General features: G+C 36.3%; 1 protein-coding gene across 2 annotated transcripts in view; it reads right to left on the bottom strand.

The window, feature by feature from the left end:
- ARHGAP15 (Rho GTPase activating protein 15) overlaps positions 1–24,192 on the bottom strand; it is a 625,244-nt gene that overhangs the window by 134,639 nt on the left and 466,413 nt on the right. For both annotated transcript variants that reach the window (XM_004577187.3, XM_058664454.1), the window contains exon 12: positions 2,113–2,247. In XM_004577187.3, coding sequence (XP_004577244.1) covers positions 2,113–2,247 — 135 coding nt within the window. The remainder of the gene's footprint in view (positions 1–2,112; positions 2,248–24,192) is intronic.

Below are 24,192 nucleotides of genomic sequence, written 5' to 3'. Positions count from 1 at the left end.
CCTCACCAGAATTTGTTACTCTTTGTTTTCTTGATAATAGCCATTCTGACAGAACTGAGGTGATATCACAATGTGGTTTTGATTTTCATTTCCCCAATGGCTAGTGATATCGAGCATTTTAAAATATTTTTCTTAAACATATTTCATTCTTTCTCATGACAACATTGTGCAAGTGTTGGCAGAAACTCTTGCCATAGACTCTGGTCCCAGTTGCATGGTGTCTGCCCCAACTCCGCCTTGTTCATTATTGGCCAGGATATAATTCTAGAATTCTAGATAATTTAGACTTTAGCATAGGATAGTCCAGAGTTGTTCCAATTCTTTATGGAAATTTAAAGGACATTCTGTCAAATGAGTTACAAGGGCCTGCTTCCCATATCTCTTGAGGTTACAAAAATGACTTTCCACTTTCCTTTAGAACTAGGTAGATTAAAGGAAGTTTGAAAGATGGGAATTCTATACATGCTCCAAAAGCAGCATGTATACACAGATATATTTCCAAGTAAGACAATCCTCACTTGAAATTGTGGAGATTGGCATGTTATCTTTTGACATTCCATTCTGAGATGGGTGCCCAAATGCAAGTGCCTACGACCTTCCTGTGAGAATTCTGTCAAAGCCTTGTGAATGGTCTGCCATGTTTCTCAATTCTAGGACAGGAGATCAGAATAAGCTGAAATGCTGGTGTATGCTAGTTTATTTTTCCTTAATTATTCCTTTTTAAATGAAGTTGAGAGGTTGAGAGAATCTGGGAGTTATGAAATATTGCTCTTCTGAAGAACTGCAATGTGCTTATGAAACAAAAAGTAATAACAAGGGGTAAATGCTCCAGCCCCATCTCAAAACTCAAATTAGAATTTTTACATTTAACAGCGGTAACAGCAACAGCAACAACCACATCTGAAATTGTGACTAGGCAACAGGAGAAAGACTTAGAGAGGAAACCCTCTTCCTTATTCCTGTTAACCATATTTTGCCAGAGATTGAAACAAGTGTGAAAGGTTTTACAAATGAAAAAAAAAGGCAGAAAAAAGGTGTGATTTCAGGGGCTCTTCTCCAATATGAGCCCACGTCTCCCCATAACCATTAAAGGGAATACACAGCTCATCAAGATCAGAACTTCTAAGTAAAGCTTTTTTTTTTCTTGGTTAGTTTTCTCTTGTTGGGACTTTAATTAAGCTTCTGCAAGGCTTGCAAGCTTTTTAATTTTACCTTTCTTTCGTCTTTCTTTCCTTTTTCCCTCTTAACTCTGCTTGCTTGCCAGGAAACTTTTTCCAAGCTGTCACAGTTATAACATATATACTCAAACGTATTACATTTAGAGATATACTCATAGTTGCTTCTTCAAGGTACCATAGGAGAAGTTTCTTTGCTTTTGGAAAATATTTTCTTTCCTTCCTTCTGTCCTTCCTTCCTTCATCTATTCATTCATTTGTTGATTTCTTTCTTAAGTATGTGTCTATGCACTTTATGAATGAGAAAATTATAGTAAAGGAAGCTTCCTAGAGTGTACAATGGCTACTGGTTAATAAAAAAAAATACAGCTTATCCTCCCATAAAGCCACCAATTAACTAAAAAAACCCTTGCTATTATTCATCCTAATATTCATAAAGCTCGTAAGCAAAGTCTGTACAGTAACCAACTCCTTACTATTGTAGGTGGGTAAAGGGTGAGTGAATGTCTTATTTGATGATTGAACACTCACTTACTGAAATGTAATATTTAACTATTTAAATCCCTCTTCCAGACTTAAAAGCATTGCAATTCTGAAAGTGCGGAGGCAGGAGCCAGGGCAGCAGAAGGTGAGGCGTTTAAAGCACATTTCACGAGAAGCTGATTTCACTGGAGGAGATGGAGTTAAACGTTGATCATCCTCAAGCAGCGCCCATCTTCTTTTCTTATTCCTGTTTTTTTTCCACAAGAACTCAGATAATATGGCAGAACCCAAAATAAAACAAGTCATCAAAAAACAGAAAAACAAAAATGACAGATATGGAGCATTGGGGACGTGATATGTTCTCAACGGTTATTATTAACATCATTCTTATTATTTACTTAGTGCTTCCAGGATGCCAGTTTACTCCAATTGCTCCTATCTGTGAGGTACTTACTGATTGCTTCCACAAAGCGCTCAAAGAAACTGTAAGGGAAGAGCGGCTCCGGCAGCTCCCGGAAAAACATCTTCAGTGCTCCGGTGACAACGTGGATGTCCTCCCACTGGCTGTCGTCCAAATTCAGCTTCTCTTCTGGGAAAACACGAGGAGAAATGGAACAACTGGTTTTAATGAAACAATTACAAGACACTAATTATTATGTTAATGTTTGCCTACTATCATCAGCAACCGTTAACAGCCTTCTGCACCTAGAGGTTTGGGCTGTGCATGGTTTTTTTTTTTTTTTTTTCCTTTTTCTGTAGGAAGGGAACATTTTCAATGGAATACCATCTGTAGGAATGCAGCTAACAAAAAAAAAAACAAGAAACACAAAGAGACAGTGCCATTGACACAGTATGTCAGATACATTTATTCCCATAATGCATCAGTATGAAAATTAGCAGCCCAGCGCAACATGATTCAAAGCTATTTGGTTTTGAGGCCGAGGGGCTAAGAGTTGCCAATGATGGCCGACTCAAGGGACCGGCCTAAAGGCCTTATTGAGCCAACAGGAGACATATGCTAAACATGGCAATAGAAAATGAGTTATTGCTTTACATGTGTTAGCCTTGCTATGTACAAGGAAATAATGGGTAACACTTTTTTTTTGGCTTTTTTTTTTGTTGTTGTTGTTGCCTGAATATAAAGTCAGCAAGGAATAGAATACTGAGTGGGAAAAGATATTAATTCCTTCTTCCTGCTTCAAAAAATATCTTTCTTTGATTTTCATCTCAGTGAGGAAAATGTATGTAGCGACAATATTAGACAGACCCCTGTTGACCTATGTAGGCTATGCAAAGCTGTCAAAAATGATAACACCAAAGACAAAACCACAAATGCTTACCAATTATTTTTAGAATCAACAGAGATGTTTGCTTGGGAAGCCTGTGAGAGTTGAGACATTGAAATACTAAAGAAAGTAAATACCAAGATGAAGGCTTTAGTACAAAGTATGTTGGCAATTGTTTTTCTTCCTTTTCACACTCATTAGAAAGTCTGCAAGAATTCTGAACCAAGAAATGGAAGCATTAGGGTCTGAAAGGAATGTCTTTTCATACAATTTTTAAAAAGGCAAAGTACAAAGGAATTGCTTTGGATCCACAGAATTTGTCTTCCTAAACATGCAATATGGAAAAAGATTTTGGATCTTGGGCTCAATAAAAACTAATTTTGGGGGACAACCTTGGGGTTAACTGAAAAGGCAAGAATGCTGGCAAGAACCTTACAGCTATCTGGTCACCTAGAGTTTGTTCCTTTACTGATATCTTGGATTCACATTAATATTTCTCCTTGGTTTCAGTTTTATGAATTCCAAGGAGCATTTTGCACCAAAAATGTAAGAAAAGCTGAGAATTTTCACTGTAGGGATTCTCTGCATGAGCTGTTTTGCTAATAGTGTTTATGTCTTTTTAAAAATACCAGTCCAAATCTTGATCAGATCCTCTTTTCTTTTAAATAGTCTATTATTTCCAGAGCTAGTAAGTGAGGTTTCTGCTCAATAGTGTGTTTGAAAAGACAAGGAATGAAGGTGGAGCCGTTTATTTCAATTGGGCTATTTTCTTCTTCTCTTTCAGTCTTCATTCCTACCTCAATCATAACACAATAATATGATCCACAACAAAATCAGCAGAGGAGACCTTCTTTCTGCCCTGCAATCATTTTTGATTGATTGTATTTCAACAATTAGTCTTTTATTTGGCTACACACTATTGAAATAGGCCGACAGCATCTTAGCAGGCCAGCTTTAAACAGTCAACTGTTAACAATAGCATCAAAAAGGGAGACCTGATGGGGTTTACTGTCACTTTAAAGAACGGGGTTTTCACATTGTTGAAATCTGTCAGATATTTTGAAATGTCCCTCTCACTATGGTGCCACACCCCCTGCGTGCCCTTATAATAAAATTGGTTTTACTCCTGATTAAATCATTTTCTCCCTACCCACTACCATACTTCTCATAATGGACCTGTGCGCTCTACAGCTGGTGTTCTTCCCATGGTACCAATTCTTACTTTATCTTTTAAGCACTTTGCTGCTAAGATCTCATGCAGAGTGCTTATGTTTTGTTAAGAGCTTCATTCTTAGAGAAATAGCTTAACACATGTTCTAAAAATGTTGTACAACTTATTGCTTAAAACACATTTGGAAAATGTATAAGTACTGTAGCTGTGGTACTGAACTTTAAGTGGAAACCTAAACCCAAACACACACACACACACACACACACACACACACCCCTATCTCTACCAACCATTTATCAGAAGTCCAAACACAAAATACCAGTTTGGTCCAGACATTGGAAAGTCAGCATGAAAACGTTAAATAAACAAAAAGGAGGATGATTTTATTGAAAGGAATAAGGCAATATTAACACATAACTGCTTAATCAAAGGCAAGTATGATTAATAATAGTCATCTTTAAATAAATATCAGCTAAGTGAATGTAAAAATGGAACATTTTAATATTTACAAGAAAAGCTTAACAATCAGTTTAACAACTTTGATTGTATCCACTTTAAATGCCATACACTATAATATCAATATCCACTTGTATCATTTAAACCAGAATTCCTACTATAAGTATCTATACTTATAGAAATAAAAAAATAACAATTTGTACATTTTCAACAAATCAGTTAAATAAGCAATATGGTAGGTAGGTGGAAAGAGTCTTTTGGGAAATGACAGATAATTTTTGTATTATAATTTCATAAAAAAGGGGGTACAGATTTTTTTTGTAAATCAGAGGGTGCTAAGGTAGAGTTTTCAAGGCTATCATGGGTGTTCAAAACATACAGGTAAGTTCATGCAACATAATATTCTTTTTCATGAAGCCAGCCAGTCCCCACTATGAAAAAGGGATAATCCTGTGCAGTAAAACAGGCATTGTTACAAAGTCATCTGCATTATTTTTTAGAAGATTTATTTATTACTCAATTCAAATATAGAGTGGAGAGAGTGAGTGGTCTTTCATCTACTGGTTCACTCCCCAGGAAGCTCCCTTGGATGGGGTTGAGAGCCAGGCATAAGCCAAGAGCCAGGAGTTTCATCTGGATCTCCCATGTGTGTGGCAGGGTCCCAGGTACTTCTAGGCACATTAGCAGGGAGCATAATGGGAAGTATAGCAATCAGGAGTGGAATCGAACCAGTGCCCTTATGGAATGTTACCATCACTGGCATTGGTTTAATCTTCACCACTTCACTGGCCATCATTTGCATTATTTGGTAAGGGCTTTTTGATTAAATTGGTAGCTATGATACTGTTTTATACCTATCCTTTTTGCAAATATGGCAGGGTTTCTGAACAGTGATAAAGCATTGACATTTAGGCCTGGACCATTTGTTGTGAGGGTTGCCTGCATGTTTCAGGATGTTGTTGTACCATCTGTGGCTTCAATTCACTAGATGTCAGAAGCATTTTCCAGTGGTGATGATTAAAAATGGCTTTGGATGTTGTCAAACATCTCTTGGTGATGTTAAATCATTCCTTGTTGAGAATCACTAAATAGGAGTCTATATCTTTAGAATTACCCCCAAAATATTGATTTACAAATTTTACCTTATTTGGGTAATTAATTAGAGAGTCAGATATACATATACTGGGATATTACTAATAAGAATTCAAGAACTGATAAATCTTGTACAGAGCAAAGTTCAGATGAACATCTTCAGAGTACTCTACAACAAAAACAATTATTTTTTGCTTGCACTATACTAAGGACTCTGCTATTCACTCTATATGTATTAGCTGATCTAGATTTTTCACTGTTAAATAATTAGGTAGATGCTACTTTTTAATCATAAAATCCCTTTCCCAGATTGGTAAAATGAGGCAAGGGTGGATTAATTAAATACATTTCTTACAGATGACAAGCAATACATCCCAGTTAAGGAGCAAGTAAGCCCTCTCCTCGTTCAAAACCAGTATGCTTAGACTAATTTTGGTTATCAGAACAAAAAAATCCAGAAAGTCAATGAACCAATAATTGCAAATACTAGAAGATGAGCTGTTGCTTCCAAGAAAATGATCTTTATGCTTTATTCCTAATTGTCTTACTTGAGGCTATGCTTGTTACCTATAAAGTAACTTTGATGTTTGATAATTGCTTATTTATGGAAGGCATGGATTCTTATATAAACACACACAAAACAAATTGGTGGTTAAACACAAATTACATTAGAAAAAGAAAGGGAATGGAGCAAATTGTTATGTGGTGATGGGTTAAAAAGGAAATATGACAGAGTGTAAAAGAGATTAAACAAAACACCCCTTCTGGGCTTGGATTTATCACTAATGCACAGTTTACCTATTTATTTGTTAAATGGAGAAACTTGCTAAAAAGATTTTGGTATCAAACAGGAAAACATATCTGAGAAGCCATTGGAACATATAAGGTAATAATGTTTTGGACATCTCTATGGGAAGGAAGGTACATAAGGGTAAAAAAAAAACACCTCAAATACATACAGGACAGAAGTAACGAAAGCACTCAGCAAATAGAAGACTCTCTTTGTACAGGATTTATCTCAGCATGATACAGCTCATCGTATAGGATCACGATAGCTTTACAATCTGGTGTTCAGTGCTGGGGAAAGGTCTGGTTTAATCAAGGCATCTTACAATGATGACACTCACTGTCTATCTTGGCTCTCTAATTAGGTGATCTTAAATTTATTCTGGTCAGCACTTTGGGCTTAAAGGATACAAATAAAGGTCACTTTCTAGCATAATAGGTAAAGATGCCACTTGCAGTGTCAGAATCCAATGTGGAGATTGGTTTGTGTTCCAACTGCTCTGCATCCAATCCAGCTCACTTGCTCACAGACCTGGAAAAGCTGCAGAAGATGGCCCAAGTGCCTGGGTTCCTGTTACTGATGTGGGAGACCAGGAAGCAGCTCCTGGCACCCATTTTTGGCTTGAATCAGCCTCAGTTGTTGCGGTCATCTAGGGATTGAAACAGCAGATGGAAGATCTCTGTCTCTCTCTCCCATTCTCTCTGTCATTCTGACTTTCAAATAAATAAATCAATACATCTTTAAAAACTTTATAACTTAAACTAATTTTTGATGATGCTTACATAGCTGATTAGGGTAGGAAGGATCCAGGATTAGTGAAAAATGGGTGAGACTACTGTTTACATGTTTTTTTTTATCCTGTATATGAGGGAAAGGGGGAGAGTAAGGAGAGAACCTGAACCCAACCTCCCAACTGCTTCAGTATCCAGGGTAAGGGAATGGCCACCTGATGTCATCTCAGGGTCCCCAGTGTGGAATATACTCTGAAGGTTCTGCTCAAGTGGTTTCGATAGTTCTGAAATGCTTCTGATTTCACTGCTCCAAGAAGAGGAAATCCTCCCAGCCCATTGGCTGATATAGTCCACCATTGAGTCTCCATTACCCAGATATTTGCAGTCAATAGTTCGCTGGGGTAGTTGACCAATTTGTACTGCACTCCTTCCTCTGCTATCATACCAGATCTCCTATGCAGACCGCAGTGGACTGTCACAGCCTTCATGTGCATCTGGGCATGCTGTCCACTGCTCTTTTACACTGAGGAGGCCTGGTTCTGACACATGCACTCCATAGGCAGACCACAGATCTTATGGTTCTCCCCATGGTTCAAGTGCTGAGTCCAGCAGTTCAGTTGGGGTCTTAGGTGTTCCCAGACCTGATTCTTGTGTGTGCATGCCAGTATGGTGTCTGGCTCAGTTTGTCACCCACATCAGCCTATGCACACAAAATCAATAATTCTTAAAAAAGGAATGGAAGCAAAACTGGGCTTGGCGCAGTAGCCTAGCAGCTAAAGATCTCACTTTGCATGTGCCAGGATCCCATATGGGAGCTGCTTCTAATCCTGGCAGTCCCATTTCCCATCCTGATCCCTGCTTGTGGCCTAGGAAAGTAGTCAAGTATGGCCTAAAGCCTTGGGTTCCTTCTCCCGTGTGGGAGACCTAGAGGAAGCTCCTGGCTCCTGGCTTTGTTTGGCTCAACCCTGGCTGTTGTGGTCACCTGGAGATGAGTCACTGCAAGGAAGATCTTCCTGTCTCTCCTCCTCTCTGAATATCCAATGAAATGAAATAAATCTTTTTTTTTTAAAGGAATAAAAACAAAACTGAAGATGAGTTAAGTTTCAAAATCAAATACTATTTAATTTTCATGATATTACAAAGACTAACCTTATACTTCATACTCAAATAGGCTGGTTTTGACTCTATGGAATACTACTCAGTCATTAAAAAGAATGAAAGTTCACCATTTGCTACCAAATGGTCGCAACTTGAGACCATTATGTTCAGCAAAATCAGTCAATCCCAAGAGGACAAATATAATTTGTTTTCTCTGATATAAGGCAATCTTCATGCAAAGTACAAGATCAGTAGACCTTTCTATACTGTTCTTGCTTTATCTCAGGGGGGTTGATATTTCTATTTTGGTTTTCATTCATTGCAAAAAGTTTTTTTTTTTCTTAATTTCTTCAGTGACTCATAGGTCACACCTTAGCATCTTTTCTTCAGGAAAGTTTTTCATTTCTTCAGTGACACATCTGTCATACAGCAGCATGTTATGTAACTTAATGTTGTCAATTTTCCATTTTTCTCTCTGTTGTTGATTTTGTTTTATGGCTTTTCATTTAAGGGGAGGTATAGTAACTGTGTAACAGAGACTACCACATCCAGATGTGAAGATATAATGCAGTATGCATCCTATTTTCAAATTAAAGATGGACTCCCAATGAAATTTTTAAATGTATCTTGACAATAGGATGCTGGATTCTCTGCCATTGCCCATCCTATGCCAGGATAAACTTAAAGAGCTTAATGATGGATTTATGTCTGATCATGAAGAACTATACTACAGTAATGACATGGGAGAAATCACCACGGGAGTGGAGGCTTGTGGGGTGGGGAGAAGAAATTCCAGAGTCCATAGAACTGTATCATAAAATAATTTTTTAAAAATGATACTTCTGGAAAGGTCTGTAATGTATTAAAATTTTAAGGTTAAAACGTAGTTGTAACAAGTTAAACATTATAATTGAAAGAAAAAAATAAGCGATGTAGCTTTTAGGAAAAATGTTTCCTCCAAATAAGAACCTACTGATGGAGCTGTAATAGTCATGGCCAGTCAATAGTAGTTCCCAGGCAAAAAGGGAGCATTTAAGGAGCACTAATAAACTAATCAACATTTTTTTTTCTTTTATTATATGCATCTCTTTAGATTGGCATAACCCACAGTTGCCACGTCAGACCTGATTTTAGCTTGACTCAGAGTGTTTTATTCTAGTTTTGATTAAAATGTGGCTTCAGGTAAGTTGAATTATCCACAACAGAACAGAGATGCAAGACTAAAGAGATTATTATTCCTTATATACTGAAAACAAGCTTATTTTAAAATCTTACAATACATTGCCTGGCACTTGCAATGCTTTTTCTTTTACTGTCACAGTAAGAAATAAAAGAGGAAAGACATTCCAAACTCCCCAGGATATGGGTAGGATATCTCTGATTTCATTAATAGAATGAGAAGAGCCTATTACATTGTGAAACTCTCATAAAGGATATGGTATCTGCTTCTAGTGCAGATGACCATTTGGAACTCTTATCTGAAAAGCCTGCTGGATACATGAAAGTCACATCATGATGGAAAGAGATGCCAGAGGGACTATTGACCCAAAAAATCAAGCTAGAAGATTAGATACTACAATTGATAAAAATGACACTGTGTATTTGTAAGTATGTAACTGATTTTTAGTTTAGTATTTAAAGGAGTTGACCAAAAGCAAGTTGGTTGAATCATGAGATTAGCTCAACCTTTCCTGTGTGTTCCTTAAAGTGACAGTTCAATCTGATATCTGGTGGATTAGAGATAGGTTCCAAATTCCCCAACAGAGTGATGTAGACCCCGCACCAAAAGTAGCATCTTTCTTTGAGGCACTAGTTAAAGTCCTTTCCTGTGACACATTATCTATAACACAAAATTCATTGAAGTTTTTATTTTAGAAAAACAGAACAGTCAGTTGATTTGTTTGCTTAATCTCTTATTAAATAAAAATAGATAAGATATATACTACATCCCAAGCACTGCTGCTCAGCATGCTTTGTGGTCCTCAAAAATGTTATTAAAATTAATATAATGTTTTAAATATTTGGCAAGTTATTACTATCCCTAAGAATGATATTCTGTTGATCTTTGGGGACGTACTCAAAGAACAAATATATTACCCCCCAAAATGTCCATTGTGTCTATAGGCTGTGTCCTCTAGCTTCCCAAATCATACATGAAGATCTCAATTTGCATTATCTCAAAATATCAATTTATTTGGAGATGGGGATTTGAGAAAGGATGAAGATAAAAAACAGGCCATGTGGGCTCTAAACCAACATGACTGGTGTCTTTTTAATAAGAGATTAGTGAACATAAAGAATGCCATGTGAAGACACTCAAGGAAATTACCTTCCACAAACCAAGCAGAGAGAGAATGAAAGACAGTGAAAAAATGAGAGCGAGTGAGAGAGACATTAGAAAAAAATCAATTTGATGACGCCTTGATCTCACACTTTCAGCTTCCAGAGATGGGAGAAAATTTTCTGTTCTGTAATTCACGATGTGGCATGTTGTTATGTCAGTTCATGCAAACTGATACAATGCCCAACGGTTTTCGGCAGAGAAAAACAGTGCCACCTTCCCAGAGCATATCAAAACATTTCCTCAACATGAAGGGTACACTGTACTTGTGAAATACAATGAAGAATAGGGATAGCTGTTCAGATCATTTCAGTTGAACAAAAATAATCGCTTATATTCCAGGATGGGACTTGAAGCTGGAATTCATTTAAAAATATCTTGCCTTTTGAGGCTCAGGCTCACTATTTTAGGTGACATATTCAATGAATATGCTGGCTAAACACTGAGCTGATCTCCAGACAAAGAATAAAACTAGGATTGCCATTTTCTTACTCTGCAAACTATAACTGCATGAGAAAAAAAATGTTTCATTTGCTACAATCTAAGACTCAAAGTAGTACAGAACATTTAAAAGTTGCTCAAGAAGAACTCAACACAAGCCAAACCAATGGTCTGTGGCCACGTTATCTATCAAGTGGGAAGGAGGAGAGTGGCTTTAAGCATGAAACTTTGTACTGTTAAAGATATTTATTCTTTATAATTTGTCACAGTAACTCCCAGAAGCGTTAAAGAAGATTAAGTTGAAAATCATTTGAAAATGTTTAGTTTGGAGGAGATAGCAGCACTTGAGCAGAGAACTCATGGTTTTGCCTCATGCTCCTCAAAACCACCTTCTGTAGCTTCACTGATATAGGAAATAGGAAGTAGAGAAACAACTTTTTATTTTATATCCAATTCACTATTTTGGCATCTCCTGTTGATTTTATTTCTATGTAATTCATGTTTTGTATGTATCTTCAAAAATAATGTGTGATATCCAAGTTAGGGAAGTAATGTCACAGGTCAATAAAAAGTATCTGTAGTCACCTTCTTTGAAGGAAGCAGCATCATCTTCTATCTCCAGTACAGAAAGGAGTGAGGAATGAAGATATCTTAATTTATTTCTCTCAGATTGCATTTGAATGTAAATAATAACATAATAAATAGGTACAACTGAAACCTGTGAAGCAAACACCACAGATGGAAAAATATAACAAATGTGTCATTGCTTTGTGCATTTTTAATTTATATTGACACAACATAAAACATCCTCCCATCATCATGACTCTTCGCATAATGTTACTTGATAAAACAAGTTATTGACATTATGCTTGTTTTCAGGCTTCTAGAGCTTTTGTCTAGGCACCTGAAAAGATGTAGTGCTGTTCAGAAGTTAATAACAAAAGTGAACTGACTTTTAGTTAGGATCATAAAAAAAATTGCGTATTTCATGGTACCAATAATTCCTTTCTTACTCAGAACTTCCAACACTCCTTTTATTTCCATTTACTGAAAGGCGTTTTGTGCTCTACAGACAGTTCACACAATGGTTCATTTTATTTGACCATCTTCTTCAAACAGATTCTGAATTCACTTAAATTCCATGGATGACTTCATGTATTACATACTCAAAAGGGTAGAGAATCACGGTATTAAATTTCAAGAAAGTCTCTGCTTTATATTGCTCTAAATTACAGCATCATTGTTATTTCTTCCTTTTAAATTATGTTATATATGTAGATATCAACCAGAGGATGAGATGTACATTTATTTTATAATAAGGAACAGGAAATAATTACACAGATCCATACACAGATAATATGTTCATTGTAGGTAAGATAAAAATTACTTAACATACTGGTTGCTTTACTTGTCAGATGGGTATGCCTAAAACATAGAGAATTAAATGAGGTAATATAAGAAAACTATCTAATATAGGTTTGCTCTGTCATTATTAGAAAATTTATTTGGCATTCTTTTCTTTGCTAGTGAGATTTTGTTAAATGCTTCCAAAATCTCTCCGCACTGTTAGTAATAATAATATTGAGCAATATAGGAGTTTGGTTTCTTGCTAAATTTGACATATTTTGCTCACAGTATTCTTTCACAAAAAATACAATAAAAAGTAATCAAAATTGATAGACTTCTCTTTTCTCACTTTTTGAAAACATTTTGTCCCCAATAAGAAATTTACTAGCTGTCAATTAAAGACAATCAAAATTCCTAGCAATTTAGACAAAAATGATTTTATTTTTGTCTAAATTATTTTGGTAAGTTTGATTCATGATAGTACTTAAACACATGTTTCACTTCACATTACAAGAATAGCTTGGTCTTTACAGAAGTAGACTGACGAGATTTGGCAGATGCAAATATTTAACAATATTAAAAAGAAATTTAAAAATACTCACATAAAACCAGAAAAGACACTTCTGTATGCATATGTATTGATTTCTTTTTGATTAATTAATTAATTTGAAAGGCAGAGTGACAGGCAGAAAGAGGGAGAGAGATAGATTTATCTGTTGGTTCACTTGTGAAATGGTCTCAGTGGTAGTTGGTAGGCCAGGCTGAAGCTAGGAGTCTGGAACTTTATCCAAGTCTCCCACATGGCTGATGGGCCAAAGTACTTAGGCTATCATACACTGCTTTCCCAGAAACATTAGCAAAAAACTGAATCTAAAGTGTAATAGTCAAAACTTGAACCAGCACAACTAAGAGAGGCTGGTGTGATAGATGCCATCTTAAGTCACTGTGGCAACACTGGCTGTATCAATTTCCATTAGAAATAATAAAATAACTATAGTCTCCACACAATTCTTCAAGTCAAAAATAGTAAAACAAATTTTAATGGATGCTATACATTATCAATATTTAATAAGTTTCTACATGTAAATGAAAAGTTTTAGAGACTTGTTTTCCATGTACAAAAGGAGTTCTATGTATCTGACTCCAAGGATTTCAGTTTGAAAGACACAAAGCATAAAAGTACTCTTGTTTCTTTCCATTGTAACTGTGAGGAGTCATAATTCATATAAATAATTTCTAGCATGTGATTCCTATTACAAAGAAGATATAAAAAACAGTTAACATTGTCAAAATATAATAACATGAAAAGACACAAAATTAACTGTGTATTTGTTATTTTAATAATTTGCTTATTTTATTTTGAAATTGTTTATGTATTTAATTAATTTAAATTTCAAAACGTACCAGAGTATACTAAAATGTTCTCAATCTCTACCTAGTTACCCAAATACCTACCCAAAGAAAACCTCTCTCAGGAGTTTCTTTAGGATACATTTTTTATGAAGACTTACTTATTTTTATGGCAAAGTCAGAGATATACGGAGAGGAGGAGAGATAGCGAGGAAGATCTTCCATCCAATGATTCACTCCCAAGTGACCACAATGGCCAGTGCTGCGCCAATCTGAAGCCAGAAGCCAGGAACTACCTCTAGGACTCCCACGCGAGTGCAGGGTCCCAAGGCTTTGGGCCGTCCTTGACTGCTTTCCCAGGCCACAAGCAGGGATCTGGATGGGAAGTGGAGCTGCCGGGATTAGAATCAGTGCCCATATGGGATCCTGGGGCTTTCAAGGTGAGGACTTTAGCCGCTAGGCCACTGTGCCGGGCCCTTTGGATATTTTCAAACACTTTCAGTCTCAAACAGCATTATCCTCAGTAAGCCTCTGCCTGTGCTGCTGACATCCCATATGGGGGCTGGTTCATGTTCTATTTGCTCCACTTTTGATCTAGCTTTCTTCTTGTGGCCTGGGAGGGCAGTGTAGGAAGGTGAGTTCCCTGGGATCCTGCACCCATGTGAAAGTTCCAAGATAAATTCCTGCCCCTGGCTTCAGATCTACTCAGCTTGGGCCTGTGGTCGTTTGGGGGGAATGAATAGTGGATGGAAACTATGTCTCTCCTTCTCTCTATTTAATTCTGCCTTACAAACAAAAAATAAAATCTTAAAAAAATAAGGATTGAAAGGGGACTGAAAAATTTCTTAAAAAATAATATATATCTTGAAATGTGAGACTTCCAAAGTTCCCTTTCATAGAGACTTCCCTGATGATGTGTTGTAACATAATTGTTACATGTGGAAGAGTGGATGTTGGCCATACAGAAAGTAGGAGAGCGGGAGAGAAGCATTTCAAGTAAAGTACAGCAGACTAGTCATGTCCAGGCCTGAATAACAGGATGCATTCAGGAAGCTACAAGTTGCTGGAGAGACACTTAAGTGCATATTCGCTGTCACAGGGCATTGGGAATGGAATGGAAAGCAGAAAGCAGGATAGGAAGTTCTAACAACTGAAATAATCTGAAAGTTATAACAAGGACAATGACATTTTAGAAAGGTTTTCTTACAGTAATGTATTAAAATAGATCTGAGTGAGCTTTGGCAAAACGAATGATGCTATCCTAGGAGACACAATGATCAAGGGGCCTGGCTGATAGGTTCCGATGTTTTAGAATATAACATATTCACTGTGAAAAAAAAATCCTTAAAGGAACTCAGGAAATAAGATGGATGTTTTGATAATATTTATGCAATTATTAGAGCAGAGAAAGAAGTCTGGAAAATTGTTGGGTGGCACGTACGAAGAATTAGAGTTCACAGATACATTACTGTATGTCATATTTATTATAAACTTACAGAAGCCAAAGTATTCCATTTTCCTGAAGTTTATAAAGACCTGCTGGCAGTTTGACAATGTGAACCTATTTGGATTATCTGATGAGAGATAAGACTTCAATGCTGTCTTAGTATCATGAGCTACTTTACTAGCTCTACAAAAGGGAATTACAACTAATTGGATTAGGTTGGACTCCACATTCTGATTGTAAGAAGAGAAAGTCTGGATGTGTACCCATTGCTGATAGGTCATATCTATCATCAAACATGGGATTTACGTTTTTCTTATCAATAATATCATTTTCTTTTAAAAATCATCAAAGTTGAAGTCATTTTAATTATAGTTTAGAAAAACTAAAGGAAAAGCAAATCTATGTTCTATTTATTATTCATAACTGACCTGATTTTTATTCACCTTTATGTTTGAAAGAGAAACAGGTACTTTGCATATTTTTCCTTATTCCTTACTTGTTATTTAGAAGTTTTTACTTCCTTAAGATCCCTTTGTAATTTTACTTTAATCTCAATTTAACTAAAATGTATTCTTCTGAATTGAATTTCCATTAAGTACTAAACCAGGAGTGACCTTCTTGGGAATTCACAGATTGAGTCTCTGCTTTCAAGGATCCTAACATCTAGGAACTTCAAAAGAACCAAGCAAGATACTTCACCCAGTTTATAAGTGAGGATCGAAGAATTAGAAAAATTAAGTAAGTTGCTCAATTTTATACAGGTAGGATATCATAACTGGTTTTTAACACTGGTCAGTATCACTCACAGACATGTCTTTAAAACAATCTAAACCATTCAGAAAGAGTCATAAAGGAATATGTAAAGCATGTAGAGAAAAAGTACACTAAAATTTAGGTTATAGAAATATAATTATTTTTGTAGAATTTTGTAAGTTAGTAGCTCCAGACCATAATATTAAATACCTAAAAGCAATATTAATTCCTGATTGATACTTAATTTAAAATCATCAATATCTTAACAAATAAGCTTGTTTGACAAAGGTAAACTCCACAGCAGTCACCTTGCTAAAGGGGTCACTTCAGTCTTACGTGCATTGAATAAGTCACATTCTGAGATATACATGTCCTTCATGTCAAAGAACACAGCATGATCCCTCAGCTCTTCGATGCATTGCTAATATATGCCAATTACTATGGTATAATTTTATAGGGCAGAGCACACCTACGGTTGAGAGAAATGTAATATCTGAATTTATTGGCATTTTCCAGGTTCAGTAGATATGTTTAAATAAACAAGTTGATACAAATGCAAAACTGGTTGGTCAAGTACAGATAGCTTGTCAGATTAAATACACTCCATTTTTTTTTCAAAATATTTTTATTCAAAATGCTTAGGAGGTCAGTTTCAGATTATGAATTTTGCTTGAATGCATAAAATGATCTTAGAACCATGGTATTTTAGTCTTCTGAAAAGCCAGGTTGCGTATCTTTTAATGAACAGAGTCATATCTAAGTGATAGAAAAGCCAAATACTTATTATACATGTGATAAGGCATTTGGATGAACACATCTCTGTCAAATATTTTAAAGAATAAGATTTCTAATTCCAACATTCAAGGCCTCCATTTTGCGGCAACAGACTGCCATTTAATCATAAAATTCCAATTTACTAAGATTCTGATCATCTGCTCCAGTTAACCTGAGGCACTCACTAATCCCAAACAAGAATTATGTTTGGTAAACGCCCCCACCCCAATACTTTGATTCTTCCTCATTCTTAACCTGAAGTGTGGTCTTGATCTACCTTTTCTAACTCCATCCTGTCAACATTTTTTCCTTCTTTCATTTTTATTTTTGACTAATGCATAATAACTGCACTAATGTTAGAACTTAAATGACAGCCTACTTTTTAGAGCCCAAAGGAGGCCTTTAGATCCCAGGAATCCTGCCTCCAGCGATCTACTTTTCCTTGATCTCAATTTCCTTTGAATGGGCGCATTTATTGCCTATGGCACTAATTTGGGGATTAAGCATTAACAATCATGGCATTCTTGAATTGTCTCTGGTGCTATGCTCTAATGTATATGCCTCCCATTGAACCAATCCTGTTGGAAGCCTTTTGGCAGGAGGTCTTGTGAATATACTCCATACAGGTAAGATCCTAAGTACTGCACTGGCCAATTAAGAGTACAGAATGGAGAGGGGAGGGAGGCGAACAGAAAAGCATAACAGCACAATGCTATATCAGTTGAAACCTAGAAAGACCTGCTGTTAGTCCAATGCCCAGAGGAATATTTCACAATCCCTGCACAGTATAATCTGATTTTGGATTTCTAGAGACTTTCTGGGTTGTCATGGGATGGAAAAAAGTCTTTTCTGCAAGACCATCCCTAACCTCCTTAATCTTAATCCCATGTAAAACCAAGCACATGCATTTATTTCAATGTGTAATTATTGACATAAACACAGCTGCTCTGTACGTTAAAGGAACATTAAACTCACAAAAGCATGGAAATCCCTATGTAGAGTGCTTACCCCATTTTTAACATCCTTGTTGTACCCCAGATGCTGCATATATTTTGTACCATTTAAAAGTGATATACAAAGGAAAAACTGTAGTAGAAGAACTTACTAGAGAGCGGCTCTGTCAAGAAGAGTTGCCCTATTCTTAAATTTTATTATGTACTAGTCTCCATAGTGCCTATGCACAACAAAACTGAGATGTGAAAAAGAGGTAATTTGATTGTGGATTTTTGAATCTGGGGGCAGGAAAGCTACAGGTGTTCAGATACACAAGACAGCAACAGAAACAGAAGACTATGAAACAGAAGACTATGGAAATTGTGTAGTTTATATTAAACTTAAAATAAACAGAAATTCACACTTCCCTTTAGATCCAGAAATACATGAAGAGTTGCAAGGCATCCTACAACAAAGCAATTGACAAGAAAGATAGCATCTGCTTTTCTGTCTATTCAAGCTGAAGTTTTTCATTCTAAATGCAAGCAATGCTTCCCAAGTTAACATAATTAACTCATGACAATCCTGAAACATCATAATATAAGATACAGATGGAAAATTCAAAGCTTTAAAAATGTTAGCTAACTGCATCAGGATTATCACTTTTTTTAAGTGAACAAACCGTAATGCTAATTAAAACAGGTGTTTTTATTTCGGACCCTTTTTGCATGTTATAAAATTACAACCAGGTTTATTTATTTATTAGTCCACTGTGAAGCATACATCTTAGCAAAGATCTATGGAAACAACAAAGCAAAAAGACAAAAAGGATGATAGTCGCCACCACTTATTGATGCAATAGACCAGTCCTTCAATGATTAATTTCCACGTGACTACTTGACAGAATCTGCTAATTGTTAATCTTTCACTAACTATAGCTTTACATAATTAATTATATTCAAATAAAAACAATAAAGACATGGAATGGTTGCCCTTTAGAAAATATGTGTGTATCTGCTTGTGTAGACACTGGTTTTGCTTACTGTCAATATTTCTAGTATTAAAAGATGATAATCTCACAGGAGAAAGCACATAAGAAATGTTAGCACACTCTTTCACCCTGCTTATAGAGTACAGTCCACTGCATCTCACACACAAGAGCCCCACCCGGGCAAGGACAATAACAACTAAAAAAAAACCCACAAAAAGCCCTGAAGCTACTGGCTGCTTTACACATAGCCATCTTTTAAGCAGCCAACATTCTTTGAGTTGGGATCTTTCCTATTAATTTAGAATTGCATAAAATTCAGAGTCACCCATTCAGAGGTCAAGCATCATTCATCATGAGTTGAAGTGACATTTTCAACCCTTCATATTGCAGCTGCTAGGAAGGGAGGAGGCAAAGGTATTCTTTGGGAGGGAAAAAAAAAAAGGCATAGAACACAATCCTTGCTCTATCTACAAAAGAGAAAACAAGGTGCCTCTATGTCAGCATGATAATATGCTTAAATTTAGTGATGTCATTCTTCCCTAACCTCAGAGTCATTCAGCACATGGCAGCTGCATTCCTCCACTTAGCAGTTCTGGTAGAGATCAGAATTAACCATTTTAGATGTAAATGAAGTCCTTCAGTGGGGTTGAGAACATAGCTTTGTGAGCTGAAATGATGATTAATATCCGAATCCTATCTTGTTTTTGAGTAACCGCAACTTGTTAACAAGGCTGCTCTTGTTCTTATGGCATCCTTCAGGCATAAAAAATTCTGGGAAGCTAAGTATGATCACTTTTGAAACTGCAAAACAGCATTCTAAGACTTTACAGAGTGAACACACTGGCCAGGTCAGGACCCCTGAGAAGCTTTGCAGATCACAAATGAAAGATCTGTCATCCTCTTTTGTGGGATGTTCTCTTTACTCGGAAACATCAGGATTGGGACAGGAAATAGAAACAATTAAAAGAAACAGTATTCAGAAAAAAAGTTGGATAGCTGGTATTCAAACAACTAATAATTCCTAGAGTTCATGAGCTTGTGATCAAGTATAGATCACAAGACATCTGTCGGTTCAAAATTACCAGTCATTTGATCTTGGATGTAAAATGATTTTGGCAAATATTCTAAGTCCAAAGATGAGCACTGTGAAATGTAACAATGATAGAAGTGAGCAAGTTGACAGTTAAGTTAGATTCTCATCTCTCTTTGAGGTGGCTTCTGAGACTGCTTCACCTGAAATGCGGAAGATTGTTGATACCCAACAGAGAGCAATGAGACTGAAATGCATCTGCAACGCTTATGTGTAATAGGTAAGAAAAAATTAAAGCTAGAAACAGCTAGAAATTCATGACTTCATTGATGACACATAGACTTGAAGTATGTACACAGTTATGTTTCCATTGCATAACAGAATTCACTATTTTCATCTCTAATAACTTTTATGATCACTAAACCTTCACAACCACTATGTCTGGCCAGGATCATGTTCGTTCAAAAGAGTGAAAGAGTGAATACTGGTACATGATCGAGGCAGGTGAGATCACAGGTCCTTGGTAACCCCGCCCCCCCAACATGTGGTCAGAGCCTGCAGTGGTCAAATTTTTAGAATTAACCCTGAGAAAACTATATTCCTTTTACTTACATCAAAACAATATGGGATTTCTGGCACTGGAAGCTTCTTTACGAATTAGATTGTAAGTTTGGATGTGCATGCCACATATATAAGCTGACAAAACTTAGAGGTTGTCTACATACAATAGTTTGAGTAAGGATTGTAGTAAATTGCTAATGTCTTTTCTACTGCACTTTTAATTATTTTGTTGTGGACTACATGCTCATAGAGAGCAAACTGGGGTGCTAAAGAAATATTTATGTGGGTCATTTCAGAAATTAATTTTTACTGAGCCACTAAATAAATGTAGTAATATATAATAATCATGTTAAGATTATACATCACAGATAACTAAACATGTTCACATTTGGTACCTAATAATGATAATGAACTGAGAAAAAAGTTATTAGTGAGGATTCTTCACATTTTCGAGGACAGTAAATGGGGGTTCAATGAAATAACATCCCAGGCAGTATAAATTTGAGAGCCAGTATCTGAACCACGGCTTTGAGTCAAACACAGGTTTCACGTGCTGCCATAGTACAGTGTGACTATTCAAATCAACTTTTACATCTACATTGATCAAAGTATACAAGGGTGAAAGCAGTACAATACCATTTCAAATTCCAAACACAGGTTGTTTAAAAGGTACAGATGAATGGATGGATGCATTTAGGTTTAGTCTTACTAGGCTCCCTGTGGCCCAGCAGGTCCCTCTCCCCCCCTTAGAAGCCAGAGTTCTTTACTTTAAATGCTCTGAATCTGATATGCGAAACTATACCTAGGTGTCATCATTAGTTCCAAATCACTCATTGATTTTTCTGGACACTGTCCTTTTTCCAACCCAGGTTTCCAAGCACTGCATCCTGAGGTGCGATGTGTTGGGTCTCTATTTATGCCTTCTTTCCTTGGGTACTGAGCTTAAAGCGCTAATTACTTAAAGTGCCAGAACTAGAAGAGAATTCCACAGGGAAATGTTTCTCAAAAAGAATTCAGGTATAGAGCCAAGGTGGACCAAACAACAAGGAGCTTAGAGCCTTAATCGCTCAGTCTCAGTGGCCAAGATCTTATGAGCATCTCAAGGAAATGTCAGTAGACAATCTATACAATTGAGGAATATTATGTTATATGAGGCATTAACATAAATTTAATCTGTGCTTTTACCAGAGTACATAGAGCTCAGGAAAAGACACTTGGGTGAAAACAAAGAGTTTTCAGGATACATGCCACATATATTAGAAAATCATCTGAATATAGGTGTTCAGTTGCAGCAAATTCTTTTCCTTACCTTTTAACTATTATAGGAATATAAAATCTGTATTAACAAAATGAATTAAATTATGGTATTTCTAACCAGAGCATTAAAATGGCATATCAAAAACCAATTTATTAGGGAATGTCTTAGTAGATACTTAGATTTAATACCTTAACTTTGTTTATATAAATTTGTTACTGCCAAAGGGTTAGTGACCCAGCTGTGATTTTTAAACCTCTTGATGTCTTACTGAGATCATGCATAAAGTTGATTAACATTGGAAAGCCAAGCCTGGGAGAATTCTTTACAAGGATTTGAAGTTTCTATGTGTGCTCCAGCACTAGATGCTTGAAGAATACAGATACATATTTGGTAGCAACATAATTCCAGTTATCTCAGACAGCTTGCAAGGACCCAAGATAGCTTGCCATTCCTACTTTTAATTTCCAACTAAAAGAATAAAAGAGAAATGAGTACGCTCACAGAGGGGTTCCCTTCCACTGCTGAACTAAGATTCTGCATTTGAGCCTGGTATCTGTGGTTGTCAGCATAACCTTAAATGTCAAAATGAGAAGCATTACAATCACTACTTTGAGAGATGCTTTTGTAGTCTAATGGATCTCATTGTCAGGAAATGGTTTTTTGATACTCAGCCAAAATCAAGATTTCCAGAAACAAATTTTCTTTGCACATTTCCCTCCTTTAATATTTATGGCTAATGCAGATATTTCATTTATGGGCGTCTTTTTTTTTCAAGTCTCTAACTAGCATATGAGGAAATGAAGAAGAGGGTTTATTCCTTTTCTTTTAGGAATTATTTTTTCCTTATTTGTAGCTACTGATATGAATGACTGCTTTTCCACTGAGAACCTGATAAATCTTTACAAGGAGAAACAGCACAGATAGTTGGGAATATTTGAAGAGTATATCGTAGGAGCTGCTGCTGGAAGTTCACCAAACAAACTAAATCTGTAAGAAGACTACTTCAACTTCAACAGCTTTAAGATTCTTTGTATTGCCATCATTCATTGGTAACTGGGGAGTTTTTACAGCCTTTCAAATCTTTGAGTCCTTTCAATCATTAGATGCCTTAAAGGGACAGAAGGCCTTAAAATGTGCTCCCGATCTCCCTAGTTGAAAAAGATACATAGGGAGAGGGGGAAAAGTCAAACAACAATACAAAAAGCATTAATGCAAAGAACAGTGGGGTCTCTCCCTAATTTGACTTTCTCTACAGGTGGCCTGCAGCTGCGTCCAAACAGGTTACTCCTTTGCTTTCCCATGAGTACAACAACAAAGTGCTATCTGTATTCACAAGAATACATTTAGTGGCATAGACTGATTCAGGTCTAAAAATAAGAAAAAAGCATTTTTCCTGCATAGCCTGAGGTAACTCTGTGCAGCGGCAGAAGACAGTGGCACTCTTGTCTCCCTGGCTGTGCTTGAACATAAAGGAATCACAAACCTACTTCACATGACTCAAGGAGGCCCAGGGCCAGTAAGAAGTTGATTCATTCTATTGACATCGATGTGAGTCCCACTGACTACATACAGAAGCAAAGCAGGCAAAATCAATAAGGAATATTCTATTTTCAATTGACTTCAAGGTAAATCATACGAACATCTCTCTGAGATTGATATTCCAATTTCAATAAGTATTCTAGCATGCTTGGCAACATTAGGCTGCTATAGGCAAAATCAGGGCATGCCTACTTTGTTAGGCTGAAAAATAATCAATTGGACTACCTTTACTCATTTTATTTAAAAAGAGACAGACATATATCCTGTTGTTGGTGATGTGGCAGAGAAATGCTTGCATTAGATGAATAAAGCACTTAAAGTGAATTTCTAATTAATTTCTAATTTGCACATTCATGATAAAATATTTGCTGAGGTGAGTTTTCAACAATATTGCTTCTTGCACATCACATTTACATGTGAGAGTGGAGTATGTCCCTGAACTCACCCCACCTTGTCTCCCATTCTTTCTTCCTTCCTTCCCCACTGCTTTCTTTTCTCTTTTCCCCTTTTCCCCTCTTATTCCTAAGGAATATATTCATATTGCTTTTTTTTCACAGATTTTCTATTCTTCAATGGTCTGACTTAGGGGTAAGCCATCAGAAGGTATTTCCCCGCACCCTCTGTCCATATAGCTTTACCTGGCAGTTAAGTGTGTTTTGCAGAGCTTTTCTTGCTGAAACATGGTTGCATGTGCCTTCCCATGAACAAGCACATTATCCCTTGACACTGTATCCCTGCTCACACAGGACGTTCTAAGTCCAATCTTAAGTGGCTTTCTTTACTTTCCTCCAGAATTGCCTTCTTTTCAGATTTTTTTTTTGTTAGATGTGCTCTTTTTATTCTGTCCAGCTTTAAAGCCATACAACGTTTTCGTAACATGTTCATGACAACCATTAGCATAAATTTCCTTTACTTTGGATATCCAGATGCTTCCAATTTCTTTCCTTATTTCTTTCTAAGCCTCCACCTATACTTTATGAAGATATATGATTTAAGAATAGCTTATAATAACATACTTTTGCAGATACATGCCAAATACACTAGCTGGTTTGCTTTTTGAATTCAATTAAAAGGAAAAGAATGGATTTAATAATGATTAATGAATGCCTTACTGTTTTATGTTATAGAGAAAAAATCCCTCTAAAATA

The sequence above is a fragment of the Ochotona princeps genome, chromosome 5 (genome assembly GCF_030435755.1).
Source record: "Ochotona princeps isolate mOchPri1 chromosome 5, mOchPri1.hap1, whole genome shotgun sequence".
In the NCBI taxonomy this organism is placed as follows: domain Eukaryota; kingdom Metazoa; phylum Chordata; class Mammalia; order Lagomorpha; family Ochotonidae; genus Ochotona; species Ochotona princeps.
The sequence above is the reverse complement of the archived record's forward strand: the minus strand, read 5'-3'. Positions and strand labels throughout refer to the sequence as shown.